The sequence below is a fragment of the Xyrauchen texanus genome, chromosome 30 (assembly GCF_025860055.1).
Source record: "Xyrauchen texanus isolate HMW12.3.18 chromosome 30, RBS_HiC_50CHRs, whole genome shotgun sequence".
Classification (NCBI taxonomy): Eukaryota; Metazoa; Chordata; class Actinopteri; order Cypriniformes; family Catostomidae; genus Xyrauchen; species Xyrauchen texanus.
Genome location: NC_068305.1, coordinates 34,473,995 through 34,490,049, shown reverse-complemented (window position 1 = coordinate 34,490,049; position 16,055 = coordinate 34,473,995). Strand labels below are relative to the sequence as shown.

The following is a 16,055-nucleotide window of genomic DNA, read 5'->3' as shown; positions in this document are numbered from 1 at the left end:
CTCTAACTTTTGAAATTTCATTGAAAAGAGCTTAGGCCCATGTAACCAGAAGTAAGATTAAAATATTTTTAAGTTTTTCTTGCCTCATGGGTTTACATTATATTCAACATTACATTAAATAAAACATTTGTGATAATCTGTTGCCCAAATATTTTATTTTTATTGAAAACAATATACAGTCATTGACTGAACATATTTGGCTTTGGTGTAAGCACTGAAAACATATCACAACATAGTGCAGATCAAATACATTATAAAACATTCCAATATGGGACATTAACATAAGGCCATGAATGGATAAACAATAAGGCCATGAATGGATAAACAATAAGGCCATGAATGGATAAACAATCATCAGCTTAAAATATGTAATAGAGCAAAAACTTTCCCTGAGGTATTCTGTGGTGGTTTTCCTTTTTAAGTTGATTGTCGCTTTGTTGATTTTGTCTTCATTTGCTTTTCAATTCATTCAATTTCTTGTCGAGCGATTTTTCCACTTCCACCATTTCTGCTCTCTTTTCCTTTGCTCCCTTCCTTAAGCTGTTAGACTTGGCAATTAGCATTGTCATCAATTAGAACATGTCATCTTTCAGTCTTTTTTTCTTCATTTTAAGTTCCTCAATTTCATCCAGCACTTATTTTCTCTTATTGTTTTTTTCCGCATCATCTCTCTTTCTTCTCATATCCTCAAGATGTGTGATGTATCTCTGTCGAGCACCTCCAACTGACATCAATAGCGGTCTGTCAATTGTGACATTCTTGGTGCCACCCACAGCCCTGAGGTGGTCCGAAATGCACCTCTGTGCCACATACAAATCTTCTGAAAGGTTATCATCCTCAATTTGACGGTTGATTGAAAAATCCACGCTCTACAGAGGCTTGCCCATGTGAGAGGAGGAGGAGTTGGCGGCAGAGTCTCCATAGCTTTTCATATGGTTTCTGTGTGGACATCCTGTCAGGCAAAAATGTGTCAACCCTGTCTGTGTATGGATTAAAGTGGGAAAATTGTGAACTCTGAGGCAGCACAATCTCCTCAATGAATTGACTAGAGTCTAATTAACTCGTCACAGTCTTCTTCATTTACACGGTGGACATGCACAAGGTATGTCAAAGCCTTCCTGAACTTAGTTATTTTGACACCTGCATCTTTGCAGGCCATTTCCCTTGGATCAAGGAAGGAAAGGTGAGAGACAAGAGGGTATTTGAGGGGGGACTTCTCGATTAACTTCTGTACAGTTAACACCAAGCATTTCTTTCAACTGTGGTTGAAGAGCAGGAGTGTTTTCTGTCCTATTGTCTTCAATGTGGACACGTCCCTCAAAATTCTCCCTGTAACAAAACCCAAGTCCACCTGTGAGGAGTCAACATGACAGTCTTGATCTCCCACCTCAATGTCCAGAAGTTTATGAGGTGTTGTTGCTTTCTTTATGATGTCTTTTTTGATGCATCTGCACATCAGGCTCTTCAGCAGCTTGAACAGGTCTGTTGAAACAATTGGCACCATGGGCTTATCAGTCTGGTAGCATGCAAGAAATGGAGTCACTTCTTTGCTCACTGACAAGATGAAATAAAGTTTAGCAGCTATGAGTGGATCTTCAACAGCCTCCTGAATCACCTCAAAGGACTTTGTCCCTGGATTTGGATACCTCTTTTCCTTAACAGCATTGACATATGCAGCCATGTGTGGTAAAACTTCCAACGCCCTTTCTAGTACAGGCACATTTTAATACGACTATTTTTCACAGTCATCTTTTTACTTTAAGACCAGGGTAAAGCAAGGAAAACTACAATTTACTTCAAGGTGACATAATGAATGACACTCGTCTCATTCGTGGAAGTGGAAAAACAGGTTCTTTGTGATGCAGTATTTATTGTATAAAGATTTATTATGCAAAAGAAAAGGTATGAGTCTGCTGTTTTTGTCAATTTTAATTTAAAATGTTTGCGATTTTAATATAACTACATTGTTCAATATGTTACCACTTGCTTGAGCAACTTAAAATATAATCTATATTATATAGAAGTAATGCATTGAATAATACGTTGTTTAAATTGTGTTAAACGTAAATACGTCTATTAAAGAGTATGTGTACAAAGAGAATCGCACTGGTGCCAACTTTTTTTAAATAAAAGTTGCTGATAACTTCTGGATTTGAAATACAAATAGTGAGTAAGTGTTTGTGGTACAGCCGCGGATCAGTTGCGCACTGCAAATGCAGCATAATGTGAAAGCGCTATAGCGCGTGCTGCTCCTGTACCATACGCACGCAGTATGTGTGAAACGGGCGTAACATTTCACAGCGAGACATTTAAGTAACAGCAAAAAACAGCTAGTAGCTAACATTCAATCAACATTTCTGTCAGATGCAGGCTATGGTAGGACTTACCTGCTTTCGATTTCCGAAGTGCCGTCTTGTGTGTAGATCCAACCGCATGACTTGAGAGCGCCGCTTCTCCCATGCTATCCACTTTGATTGATTTACAACATGCTTTGCACCTGGCTAAGTGATGGACCTTTGGATCTCTGGCAAGCCATTCTTTATAATTTTCTTTGATGAGCCAAATATCCTGAAACTTACATTTTCCAGGCATCACGTTTCAGCCTATTTTTGCAATGTCTGTGAGTGGGAAACGTTGAGGTACCAGCGCGCGTGAACGTCATGGCAACCAAAGTACAAAACAAAGTACCTCGCGCGGGAAACACTTAACGTAAATGCGCGTAACTAACGTAAATCAAGCAGGCTGATAATGCAGCATAAGCCACGAAGTGTTGGCGAAATAAAAAATTAATGGACAGATTTTTTGGCACAAAATAAATTCAAGCACTTTCAATGACATGTATCTATGTACGTTTATTTTCAAGAACTTTCCAGGGCCTTGAATTTTATTTTTCAGATTCACAAACTTTCAAGGATTTCAAGGACCCGTGGGAACCCTGCTCTCACTCTGGGTTTGTTGCTGCATGAGATGCAGCGAGCTCATCAGAAAAAGAAAAGGTGAAAAGTGGTGCGAGACACACTGGTGCACGCTTAAGATGAATACAATAAATCACAGTATGATATCTGATGTATCAACATGTGAATATACACAACCCGACTGTCGATTTTAAATTATTGTCGCAATAAACAATTTTTTGCGACCATTTTTGTTGCAGTCTGCAGCGCTGATGTGAGTAACTTCCTCTGTGCCCAAGCCCTCAATCAATAGTATAACAGGACATTTAATGATTGTAGAGACACTAACAAAAGTAAAATACATTTAATATATTTTTAACATAAGTTATAATTACCCTTTCTCCTGACAAAATTCAAATAACATGTTAGTCTTGCTCTCTTGATGTGCAGTACCTACCTGAGTTTTGCAAGGCCACAATGCCTGGGGCTGTAGCAGCAACTTGGGTCACCATCACACCATACCCAAATTTCTCACATCTGCTCACCTGACATAAGAGAGAATAGAAAAATATACAGAGCATTAATATATCAGATTTCTGTTCCCTGTGACAGCCTGAGGATATTTGTATAATGTAAAGTATTTGAGTGAATTGCTTGAGTCTGAAAAGTATATTTATCTATCATATACTGTAAATAAAGAAACCAACTAAAGAAAGGAAACTCAATTTCAAAACATAGTATTTTTATTCCATGACTAAAGAATATGTCTGCGCCTTAACAAGAAATTACTAAAGATCAAATCAAGTATAACCTGCATAACTCAAAATGTGATTTATATGTTAAGATTTCCTTGCAAAAAGATACATATTGGTAAATCATCAAAGCAACTAAAACTTAGGATTAATGAACACAAGTCAACTATTAGATGTCAAGACCTAACATCTCCAGTATAAAGACATTTTAATGAGATAGGTTATAGTATCAAACAATTGGAATAGTATAGAGAAAGTTCAAAGGTCTCGTAGAGGAGGTTATTTAAATAATGAATTATTAAAACGTGAAACTTTTTGAATTTACAAAATCAAAGCACTAGTCATGAAGGACTAGACCTAATAATTTTCCTTTGATCAAATCATAATTAAATATTTAATTGATTTTGAGTTTTTGCTGATGTGTGTTTTTTGGAGAGAGACATCAATAGGAAATTAAACTGTGAACATTAAGGTTGATTTACTTATGACAGTGTATACCTGATGTTTCATGACTGGAGCTTTCACACTTGACTGACTGCTCTTGCTTAATGATTATATGGGTCATGTGCATTTCATAATTCCTTGTGTTTAATTAATATTGCGATTCAGTAATTTTGTTGGTTTGTTTTCATGTGTGTTTGGGAAGGTGACTTGAATTTTTTGTTAATTGTGTGTCTATTATTGTTAACAGAGGGTAGATATGTTGATTGTTTCACACACTGAGGAAGGCCTGTGCGCCAAAACACCTGTGTCTATTCCCCTAAATTAATGTAATAAAAAATAATGTTTTTTTTATCAGAGTGCGGATCATCACTTTATAGAATTACGAGCCAAAACAGGCCATGACACTGTTGGTATATACCTGTATGTTTAATGGCTAATTAATTTTATATAAATAAACTAAATTCATACATTTTCTGAAGAAAATGTTGGTGTTGTTTGTCCATGCAAAATTCAATGCAAGAGTGTTCTGGATAGTGGCCAAGGCGTTGCTATGCCGTTGCTAAGGTGTTCTGGGTTGGTTGCTTACTGGTCCAAGTAAAAGGCCCTTTTCCAAGACTTTCCAATGATATTGTGGTCCCTACATATGGCTGGGGTCACTATTGTAAGTTTAAGGGATTGTTTCTTAAACTGATGTCCACAGCACCACTAATTGATAAAACAAAATTACATTTACTGTAAAAGACAATAATGAGCATCTTAGGGAATCAGAAATGTGCATATATTAATTTGAATGAACAAAAATTCCCAACCTCACATATAGATCACATGAGGATAACTATTAATTTAATTGTAGGGAATCACCTGCCACTAAATTCCCTCACTAACTCCTTCAAAAACTACTTTGAAAGTTGTTGTATCACTGATTGTATTACCTGTAGCTTTTTGGTGAATCTTGAGAACATGTAGGTGACACACTCATTAATGGCTCCAGTTTGCTGAAGGAGCAGCAGTCCTTTAGGTGTGGCGGCAAAATTCAGCAGGTTGTCTAACAGCATCTCCTCCCAGGCCACCCTAAACAATCGGGAGCTGATTATGTCTCATTTTGTTCATTCGTTCTCAAAAAACAACAGTGCAAGGCAAAGCTTGACTTTAGCACAGAAACAGACAGCTTGATGAAGAGATACTGACGCATTCTGCAGCTCCTGGGAGGCCAGTGCTGGGGGAGCTCCAGGAACAGGGGTGGGAACTCTCTCCGACAGTGAGCTGGTCTGCGGGAAAGAGACTTTACTGTCAGGGTGGATTCCTGTATGGCACTCAAACTCCATAACAAACAGCTAAATAATAAGATGACACATTCAATGCAATGTTGATTCCTTATACTGCTTGAATTTGCCCCATCAAGTCAGGGGAACCCCGGGGGGTATATTACCAACTGTGAAGTGCTTCACTGCTGCTTCTGTATTCTACAAACCCTCTTTGCACAGCACCGAGAATGGAAATTCAATGGTTCTTCCAACATTAATATTGTTTTGCTTTGAGAACAGACAGCTGTCTTCCAGAAAAGGCTAAAAATGGAGTTTGATTTTAACAGTGTGATGGCCGAGAACAATAGCATTTGAATTTCTAATTTGCTGACTTGTAAGTTGTTTTGGTATAAAAGCATCTGGCAAAAACATAATGATAAGGTGAGGTTTGTCACTTCTGTGCCTCATCCTTAAATGGAATTAATAAATAATGAAGTAATCACTGTCTCAAACAGGTTGCTCAAATATTCCCTGTCTTCCAAAGAGATAATTCCAGTGCAATCTCACACCATTGGTTGAGCCAATGTTGCTATGTCGGGTTGGCCGAGAAGCTCAAACAAACAGATCAATGTTTTGATAATGCCGCACAAGGCTGTCAATTTAATCGTATTTTAATTGCGATCATGATTTCTGCCTCACACGGTTAATTAAGCATAACTGTCTGCGATATCAATGAGCTAGCAAACAGAAATGATCAGCCAGGTAAAGTTGCAAATTGTTGCTAATTTTTATAATAGGCAGTGTCTACAAATGATAGGTCAAATTACAAGCACTTTTGAGGTCTATTTTCACCTCACCTGACCAATCAGGCTCTCTTCAGAAGTTCGCCAGTATTTACGAGTATGTTTAGCATGTGTGTCGCTTTGATTGATACGAGGCTCACATCAGAAAGCTGGAATATGCTGTCTTTGTAGACTGACTGTACTGTATATGGAGGTAGGATGAAAATCAGCTGCCTTTCAAACTGTTCTGAGACCAGTCATTCAACAACTCTCTTCAACCAATAACTGAATATGCAGCAAGTCAGCTGAATAAATTTCTGTTGCAGCGCGGTGCTACAGCGGTTTTAGAGTGGTTCTGTGCTCAATAGCCATGAATTCCATCTCATGCCCTCATTATATACTATACAAAGAACAGCTGTGATCGGAGTTCGGTTCGGTATGTGCGTGTTTGCTAACGTGTGTTGGGCGTGCTAAAAAGCAGTCCAGATTTACCTCATTGCACATTTGCATAATTTCAGGTATGTCTGGCCATTACAAGAGTCTAAAAAATGTAAAGTAAACCTATGAAGGTAAAATAGTGCCTAAATGATTTGCAAGTGCAGAGTAAGATTTGTAAAAGAGTAAATTGAATCGCAAGAAAAAAATATTAATACTAAAAAAAAAATAATAATACTTTTAATACTTTCATAAGTGTAATTCATGTGTTGTGAATTTTCAATTTCATAAAGTAAATGTGGTCTGTATTCTTCTGACTTCCTGCTTTATTTTTTTGTACTTACACTTTTGGCACTGTTTTTGTGCCTAAACATATCCAAAAATATTGCAAACCTACAATCAAAGATATGCAAGCAAATAAAGGGTTTAAAGTACAGCAAAAACAGATTCACCACATTGAATAAGTCTGTATATGTAAAATAAACTACAGCAAACGTGTAAACGACTTCTGTTTGTGGCATAAATATTTTCCAGAAATAATCTGTTATACACTGTTCCGTCTTCCCATTTGTTGCTGGACTAGAAGCAGGTAGACCTGCCTTCACCCTTGAGCTTACAAAACTATTTTCTGTGAGAAATTCATGCCAAAAGTGTGTTTGCAACAAAAAGTAAGACAGAATGATGTATATTGGATTATTTCTGGAAAATATTTATGCCACAAACACAAGCTTTGCTTGCCTATTGCTGAATGATGTTATCAATGCTTTTGGCCATGTTTAGGCACAAAAGCATGAAAAAAAAAGTCAGAAGAATACAGACCACATTTACTTTGTGTTAATATGAAATTATAGATTCACAACACATGAATTACACCTATGCAAAGCATTAAAGTATTGCTAATATTTTTTTTCTTATGCTTGCAACTTTATTTACACCTTTACAAAACATTCTGAGAGCATGCAAAATTACTTGTTTGTAGTTAACACTTTGTTCAACATGAGAACTGCTTTAACGTTTAATATAATTGCATTTTTATTATAGAAAAAATATCAAAGCTGTGGCAACAGTATTATTATTTTTCCAAAACATGCAGCCCTGCCAAAAAAATAAATAAAAATAACTTCAAAAGGGCTATGAATAATATAGCTGATTAATAATTGTGATTAAAATGTAACCATTATCATGCAGCCCTAGTGCCATTAACCCACAGTGTTCAACCATCGAATGGCTTATTTTTAGTTGATTCTGAATATTAATTTGGGATAGATAAATTAAAATACAAATAAATATTAAAAAGGGCTTTCTACCTTAAAGGCTTTGTTGCAAATTGGCACAGGTCACAATAAAAATAAACAATGTTTTAATATGGAGTTTGGTCTGAGAAATGTAGGCCTGGACAGGGTTTTGATATGTTAATATGGAGCAGGGACAGGTCAGATTCCCAGACAAAAAATAATCAGACAATTCAGAAAAAAATGTTTTTCAATCGGTGCATAATAGATCAAGATATCTATTTGTCACATTCCTGAAAACCAATTTACATCTAACCTTTTTAAGTGAATTATAGTATTCCAGACAGCATCTTGTGTGGTTTATGCTTTGCCTATAAAATAATATTATGGTTATAAAAACTGTAGTAGCACACCATGACACATTTCTAAGGAAAGACATTACAACATCAAGGGATGGTGTAAATACTTAAACCCAATTACTGTAAATGTGATCCATAAATCAAGGCACCCTACTCTAAGTTGCTGTACTCCAAGGGGATTGTCCCTGTAATAAGTTTGCATTCAAATTTATATTTACATTTAGTAATTTAGCAGACACTTTTATTCAAAGCAACTTACAAATGAGGAACATAACAATCAATTAAGTAAGTGTACTGTGAGTTGCTTAGGATAAAATCATCAGCTTAATGATAAATTGATAATTAGTTTACAAGGGTGGCCTCTTTAGCAGCTCTAGTGTGCATAAATCACCTTTCTCCAGGCTTTAGCGATGCACTCGTGCAGGCTGTAAGGCCACAGAACCTGCAGCCCCTCACAGGTGTTGTACATCTGGCGACAGACAAAGATGAACGCCCCACTAAGAGCAGAAGAAATCTCCAGCTCAGAGAACACATGCAGCTCTTTAGCCAACAGCCTCTGGGTAAACTGCACAATCACGTGTGTTGCTGAAATACTGAGGAAATAATAGCACATTTTATTAGGACTATATTATTATAATTATATACAGTACCATGGCATGTGGTATGTAATTATACCTAAGTGACTTGGTTTAAGCAAAATCAACAGTGCTTTTTAGCTTATGGGGTGTTGTGGCCTAATGTGAGGGTGGAGTAGCCTAATGGTTAACAACCTAGGCTGGTAACCAAACTTCAAAAACCAAAAGAGATATTAATTGAGCTATAACTGTTGTATCCTTGAGCGGGGAAACTTAAAGGTGATGTATGTTATTTTTTCACTGCTAGCAGCACCCAAAACACAAGTATAAGGAAACAGGTTTCCCAAACACTCCTACCAGCACCCCCCAGCTTTCATTGTTCTGACAAACAGGTAGCCCAGTCACAAACTCATAGCACTGATTGAGCTAAAAGTTGACATATTGGACTGTACAAACAAACAGAACATTGACTGTATAGAATGTGCCTCAGTGCCTACACATTAGGGAAGTAATGCAATGAATTGCTTACTTATAGTTGTCTCTACACATATACTCGGATCGAAGAGAGTTTTTCAGTATTGAAAAAAAAAACACACTTCATTGTAACCCCAGATTCATTGAGGACTGTCCATGTAACTTAACATGTGGACCACTATTCTATTCGATTTCCTTGGTTTTTTGCCTCTTTCACAGAGTACTTCTATTCTATTCTATTCTATTCTATTCTATTCTATTCTATCCTATCCTATCTGACAGTTAAAGTATTTCCCTTGGTTTTCATTTCAATGAAGACACAGATGTCATTGAGGAATGACATGTTCCTTTCTTCTCACAAGATACTCATCATTTTATTGTATGCATGCTGATGATTTACTGTATATGCCACAAGTGCAGACTAGCTCAGCACGACACTAGAAGAAATAATGACTGTAACCTGAGAGCAAAATTGGATTTTTCTTACCTTTCACCCTCGGCCCAGACGAGATTTCTGTCATAAAGCAGGAGTGATAAACCTTGTTCAGAGGTAGCGATTCTCGCCAGGATGTCTGCTATGTGAGTCAGGGCACATTCTAGGGAATTTAATTTGGGCTGCGACAAAAGACATATTGAAATGCTTGGGGTGAACAGTATAGTACATATGAAATAAAAAAGAAAGCAGCAAATGAGATTTCTGATTAGACGTTCCAAGTTTATATTGTGTTTTAGGATTTAAATGTACTGACTTCTCCTGTAGTGTAACTGTGTATAAATATTCTACTTATTCTATTTCCTACTCTATTTATGTGATGATAGTGTGGCATTAATTCCCCTCTTATTTGTACAGTCACTGAGTTTATCTAAAATCCAACTTTGTCTTTTTAGTGACAATAAATCCATTCATGTATAACTTGGTCTTAGTTGTTTTACATAAGAAATACATATTTCACATTCAGGGGTCATGTTATGGGAAACAGGATGCTTCATGCTCTTTTAAAATAAAAGATTTTGATGTAATACTCTAACATTTACAACAAAAATGTCCCTCCCCAGCCCACCCAGACCATTTATAGAAACTAAGCACCAAAACAGATAATTCAGAAATGTACATGGCATTAATGTGCAAATCAATAAAATGGCCACTTTAATGAAGCAGCAGTTATATTTCATAATCATATCTAGACACTTGTGAGTGATCATGTTGTGCTGACCAGCTTTCCTTTCAGCAGGGTGATAATGGGAGCCAGCAGAGTCTCTATAACTGGGATTTGGTAGAGACACTCCACAGCACACTCAGTACGGTCACACAGAGTCCTCAACACCTCCATCACAAGATTGGTGGGGGAGAGGGAGTCTAGAGAAAACACACACAAAGAAACACCAACATACACAGCTGTGTGATAACTCGAGAGCAGCTTCAAGACACCATGCTTGTTATCTGCTTAGTTCCTTCACAATTACTACAGAGCTTGTTAATCAATATTTACAGTGCAGCTCAAAAGGTCCAGTGAGGACAAACCAGGAGGAAATTTGTCTGAGACAGTTAAGAAACAAGATCAATAAATGAAATACCTGTACAACATTTACTGAGAAAAACAAAGATCATTTTAGACATACATTATTGTGGCAGACAAGTAAATCATTTAAAACACCTACAAAAAGTGGCTTTGAAAGTCAGTATACTGTTCATTTACATATAATTTAACATAGGCACCAAATTACAAAAACAGCAGAGAAAGGATATGTCTACTGAAATGCATGCAGGGTCTTAAATAGTCAAATTGACAGCCCTACAACAAATCAAACTTTTTTTTTTATTTGACTTGCCTCAACACAAAAATAGTCTACCCGGTTTCACAAAACGATATAATCACTGCTACAACCCAATATATACTGTAAACATTACTGGTTTCTTTGTTGAGAAAGACTTTGTCCCGATCTTGATAAAAAAAATATGCTAGTATCACTATTAGAAGAAAAACCTGGCACACCCGCATTAGTGTTTTACCAACATCTAGATAATGACAGATAATAAAAATCACACAGACTGCCCATTGACTTTCAGGTGCACTCAAGGGCAGGCGTGGTTGACTTTGAGACTTTTAAATTGATTGTGGAATTGATTGAGGAAACATAACGGCAGTGTTAATCACCTGTATGCGTTGTCTCGCCACAGGATGGTTTTGGGTGTTGGTACATGATGCTGATTAGAATCACAACTAGGTCAGTCAAAGTTACCGGATCTGAAACAGGCGACAGATTACACATGTAAAGAAATGTTGAAGATATTGTTAAGTGAGTCAGACTTGCGGTTCAAACATCAAGCTGGGTTTGTATCCTCCCATATAAACTTACCTCTTCGTTTCTTCACTTTAATTGGGAAAAGTTTCCTTCCATTAGTGTACATCACAAGCCTCCCGAGCACGCACAGCGAATGAACAAAATAAACAAACTCCAACTCTTTGGAACTGTATTGGGTTCTCTGAACAGGGCCTGAGGGGCAAAACACAAGAAGATCTCTGAACATTCTATAAATGAATTTAGTCATTTGCATTCAGTCTGCTGTTTCTAAATTAGCACTGCAATCTAAATTCCAGAACATAAACTAATGTGAGAGCAGAAAGGTAGCATATTTAAGAGAAGGTAGTATTTTTGTGGCAAAGATTTTGGTAATTATTTGAACGAATTTCATGAAATCTGTCAGGAATATATCTAGATCATATTTCATCACAAAGTAAAAAAGTACAAAATTAATCATGTTTTTTGTAAATATGTTTTGCATTGTTACAATATTGTTATGTTTATTAAATGCTCCCTGCACCACCCCCATTCTCATTACCATAATAATAAAAAAATCTTATTCTCAGTATCTTAATGCAATAATAAATAATGATATTACTTCCATTGTAAAGCTTTTATACAGTACACCATGGGATAATGTAATCTTTAATTTATGCATCTTTCAATTAAAACATATTTGTATTACAGTATAAGAACTAACTGTATTACAGTAATGAGAATCTAATGAGAATAAGCATTCCGAATAATGTGAATTACAAAACAAAAAGACTCTAAATTAAAATGTCTAGACACATTGAGGTAATGAGAAATCTGCTGAATTGTCTTAAAGGGATAGTTCACCCAAAAATGAAAATTCTCTCATCATTTATCATTATATGTGTATGACTTTCTTTCTTCAGCAGAACACAAATTAAGATTTTTAAAATAATATCTCAGCTCTGTGTGCCCTAACAATCCAAATGAATGGCGACCAGAACTCACAAGGTCCAAAAGGGACATAAAGGCAGCATAAAAGTAATATATTTGACTCCAGTGGTTAAATACATATATTCTGAAGCAGTATGATAAATGTGGGTGTGAAACAGATCTAAATTTAAGTCCTTCTTACTATAAATCTAAACTTTCACATTTTGATGTGGCAAAATCACATTCAGCCACCTACTGGTTGGGGCTGGACAAAGGTGGAGATTTATAGTAAAAAAATAAATAAAAAAAGGACTTGAATATCTGTTTCTGACCCACACTTATCATATCACCTCTGAAGACATAGATTTAACCACTGGAGTCATATGTGTTTAAGTATTTATGTGCTTTTTGAACCTTCTGAAATCTCATCACTATTCACTTGCATTGTGAGGATCTACAGAGCTGAGATATTCTTCAAAAAATCTTTGTTTGTGTTCTGTGAAGAAAGAAAGTCAAACAAACATGAGGGTGAGTAAACGATGGGTGAACTATCACTAAAATGGTACTAAAAACATCTTAACGTCCTTAAATTGCCTTTTTTGGGGGGTTATATGTGACCTGGGCATGTTTTCATGAGATTTACCTTATTAGAGATTTTAAGAATATTTTGAACTGATTTTATTTATTTAATATTTTGTTGTTGACTCAACTGAATTATCACATCTGATAGCTGTGCTCATAACTACATGAGTTATATAAGTGACTGTTCTGTGCAAGTAACAAAAATCACTGTATATTGATCCTCATCAGAAACTAGATAAGAGTTTACAAGCTGAGAAAGTTTTCCACTGTAAACCCACAAAACCTTGGACTTATTTCATTGGAGTGATAATCTAACTGACCATGAGAGGAAAGTCTGTAAGAGCATGCAGAGAAAAACATGTGCCAGGTTGTCAGAAAAAGTTTGATAGTAAATGGGCACATTGTGGGCAAAAGGTCAGCAGTACCAATCTGTTGATGTGCCAGGCTGTGGATAATTTCCAAGGTTCCCTCTCTTATGGAATCACAGGAATCAAAGTAATAAATGCACTGTTGAACAGCATTAACAATCTAGGAAAAGGGATAGTAGAAACTCACAATTAATCCCATGGAGTCACTTGGAAAAACTGTTCATTTTAACTATTTAATTTGAACTGGCCAATGAATATTGACGATGTTCGGAATTTTGGAAAAATTCAGAAAATTGCATACTGCCATACTACTCTTACTACTTCTGCAGTATACAGTGTTTACACTGTGCACAGATAGCCTACTGCATTTACCAAAATGTTCAACATACACCACATTTTAAAGGCACTTGACCTGTGAGGAATAAATCAATTTGATCAGACTGCCAAGAATGAAGATGTCTTTTAGAGAAATTGGAATAAAAGCTAAATAAATCTTTATGTGTGAAAAGCATTTTTATGAATGGAATGGTAACTGGATGCCACACATGCTCGTATGGTGATGTGACAATGTGGCAAACACAATGAGGACTTTTAGCAACAATGTAGCATATGACTTTGAAATGTTTACTGCTGCATAATTTGTATGGTTACAAATAAAGCCGTATTCTTTGTTTACTATGAAGTTTTTGGTAAGCAGTATACGCATGTATTCCTTAACTGACATAGTCATTCTAACTAGACCTTAGAGTTAGTGCTCAGAGTTAGGGATTAGAGGTCACAACTATTAATTCCACATTGTGTAACTCACCAAAGACTTGTATTTCCTCTCAAGAAGCCTTAAGACAACGGTTCTGCTGTAGTAGCCGTGCTGAAAGACAATGGTTTGACATCAATTTTATCTGTGTGCTGATAATACGAGAACAGATTGATCTCTGAAAATATGTTGAATGTTTTCTTGATAAAAACTTGGCTACCATCCATTTCTTAAACCAGGTGGCTTTGATATCCAGTAGAGAGATTAAGTGTATTGGCTCTAGGGATTTCTCTGTGCCGTGTTCAGAATGTAGAGCGAGAAGAGAGAGGGTGCTCTCGATGATTTCCTCCATGTACCTGGTACCACAGGACAGAGATTAAATTCAAGAAAGTCTGATACACTCAAGATATAGTACATCTTGTTTAGTTTTGCATAATTTGGAAATGTGTTTGAAACACCACAGCTCACTTCTCAGGGTGCCGTATCCAAAATGTTGTCACCTCTTTTTGAAAGTCGTTGATTAATCTCATCTGAAATTACCAAAGAAAATGTAGGGCTCAGGACTAAAGTAAAATTAAAACAAACTAAATTCTGACTAAACTTGATTCATGAGAAAGGAGGAAGGATATGACACACACTTGTTTGAGAAGACGGGCGAGATCTGGTCTGTTTGCATCAATACCTGTAGAACCACTGGGGAAATTCAACTTGTGGTACAGAAAATGAGCCTCCAAGCTTTTTGCTGGAAAGGGGGCATTGATACATTGAAAGATTAATATGTAATAATCTGATATAGTACAGTTATCAGAATACAAACGCTTTTCAGAGCCAATGAATACAACTAAAATTGTCCTAAACTATTACCTATGCTGGTGTAGATATCCTTCGTCACATTTAATGGAGAAGAAGAAAATGTTTTTGCAAAGAAGCGAAGGACCTTATCCTGTGAAAATAGAGTTACGCAATGTTCACAATACGTGCAACACACTCCCACATAATGTGGGATTCAGTAGCTAGAGAAACAGGTCATAGCCACAAGACTGCAACTCTTTTATGAAAACAGGCAGGTTAAAGGAATATTCCGGGTTCAAGTTAAGCTCAATCGACAGCATTTGTGGCATAATGATTCCCACAAAAATTTATTTAGACTCGCCCAACTTTTTGTTAAAAAAATACAAAATTATATATGTAACATTGAGTTACTTTCAATGGAAGTGAATATGGCCAATTTTTGGAGGGTTTAAAGGCAAAAATGTGAAGCTTACAATTTTATAAAAGCACTTGCTTTAATTCTTCTGTTAAAACTCATTATGTATTATTTGAGCTGTAAAGTTTAAATGGTCATTTTTAAAGTCAGTGTAGGGTTTGTGTTGACATTGGCTTGAACTTTACACAGAAAGGGTTAGTAAGTGATTTCATCACACTAAAATCATGTTTATTCACATATTGTTTGTCTTGTGGCTATACTTTTGAACAGCTTTTTTTAAAGATTTTTATTTATTTTTTATTTAGTGGTTATCAATATCATGCCACAAATTATGTCGATTGAGTTTAACTTGTATTGAACCCAGAACATTCCTTTAACCTGTTGATGTGCACGCCCCCCCCCCCCAAACCCCACTTTGCTTAAATTAGTTCACATTTACAATTTTGAACTGCACACTATATAGTAAATGTGAACTCATTTAAGCAAAGTAAAGTCAAACCCATGGGTGGGGTCAATGAGCATCAACAGGTGAACATCACTAAGCACTTACACTGAGCTCAGGGTCGGGGTCAGTGAGCGCATTGGTGAGGTTTCTGCGAAGACCAGTCCAGATTTCACAGCTCAGAACATCAGAGGGAGGGGCATAGCAGAGAGACTGCAAAGCTTCCCATCGCACCTGCAATTAAACACAAAGATCAGGCTGACTATCTCTGCATGAAAATTACAGCTCTCTCCTACAGCAG

The 16,055-nt window shown here is 36.4% G+C and overlaps 1 protein-coding gene across 2 annotated transcripts in view; it reads right to left on the bottom strand.

Annotated features, from left to right (window-relative positions):
* LOC127624396 (protein broad-minded) overlaps window positions 1-16,055 on the bottom strand; it is a 69,541-nt gene that overhangs the window by 50,114 nt on the left and 3,372 nt on the right. For both annotated transcript variants that reach the window (XM_052099210.1, XM_052099211.1), the window contains exons 6-20: window positions 15,863-15,988; window positions 14,970-15,048; window positions 14,744-14,847; window positions 14,574-14,635; window positions 14,326-14,461; window positions 14,160-14,219; window positions 13,409-13,511; window positions 11,550-11,687; window positions 11,348-11,437; window positions 10,406-10,548; window positions 9,679-9,806; window positions 8,534-8,735; window positions 5,279-5,358; window positions 5,023-5,161; window positions 3,352-3,439 (exon numbers count right to left, since the gene is read on the bottom strand). In XM_052099210.1, the coding sequence (XP_051955170.1) occupies window positions 3,352-3,439; window positions 5,023-5,161; window positions 5,279-5,358; window positions 8,534-8,735; window positions 9,679-9,806; window positions 10,406-10,548; window positions 11,348-11,437; window positions 11,550-11,687; window positions 13,409-13,511; window positions 14,160-14,219; window positions 14,326-14,461; window positions 14,574-14,635; window positions 14,744-14,847; window positions 14,970-15,048; window positions 15,863-15,988 (1,678 nt within the window). The remainder of the gene's footprint in view (window positions 1-3,351; window positions 3,440-5,022; window positions 5,162-5,278; window positions 5,359-8,533; window positions 8,736-9,678; window positions 9,807-10,405; window positions 10,549-11,347; window positions 11,438-11,549; window positions 11,688-13,408; window positions 13,512-14,159; window positions 14,220-14,325; window positions 14,462-14,573; window positions 14,636-14,743; window positions 14,848-14,969; window positions 15,049-15,862; window positions 15,989-16,055) is intronic.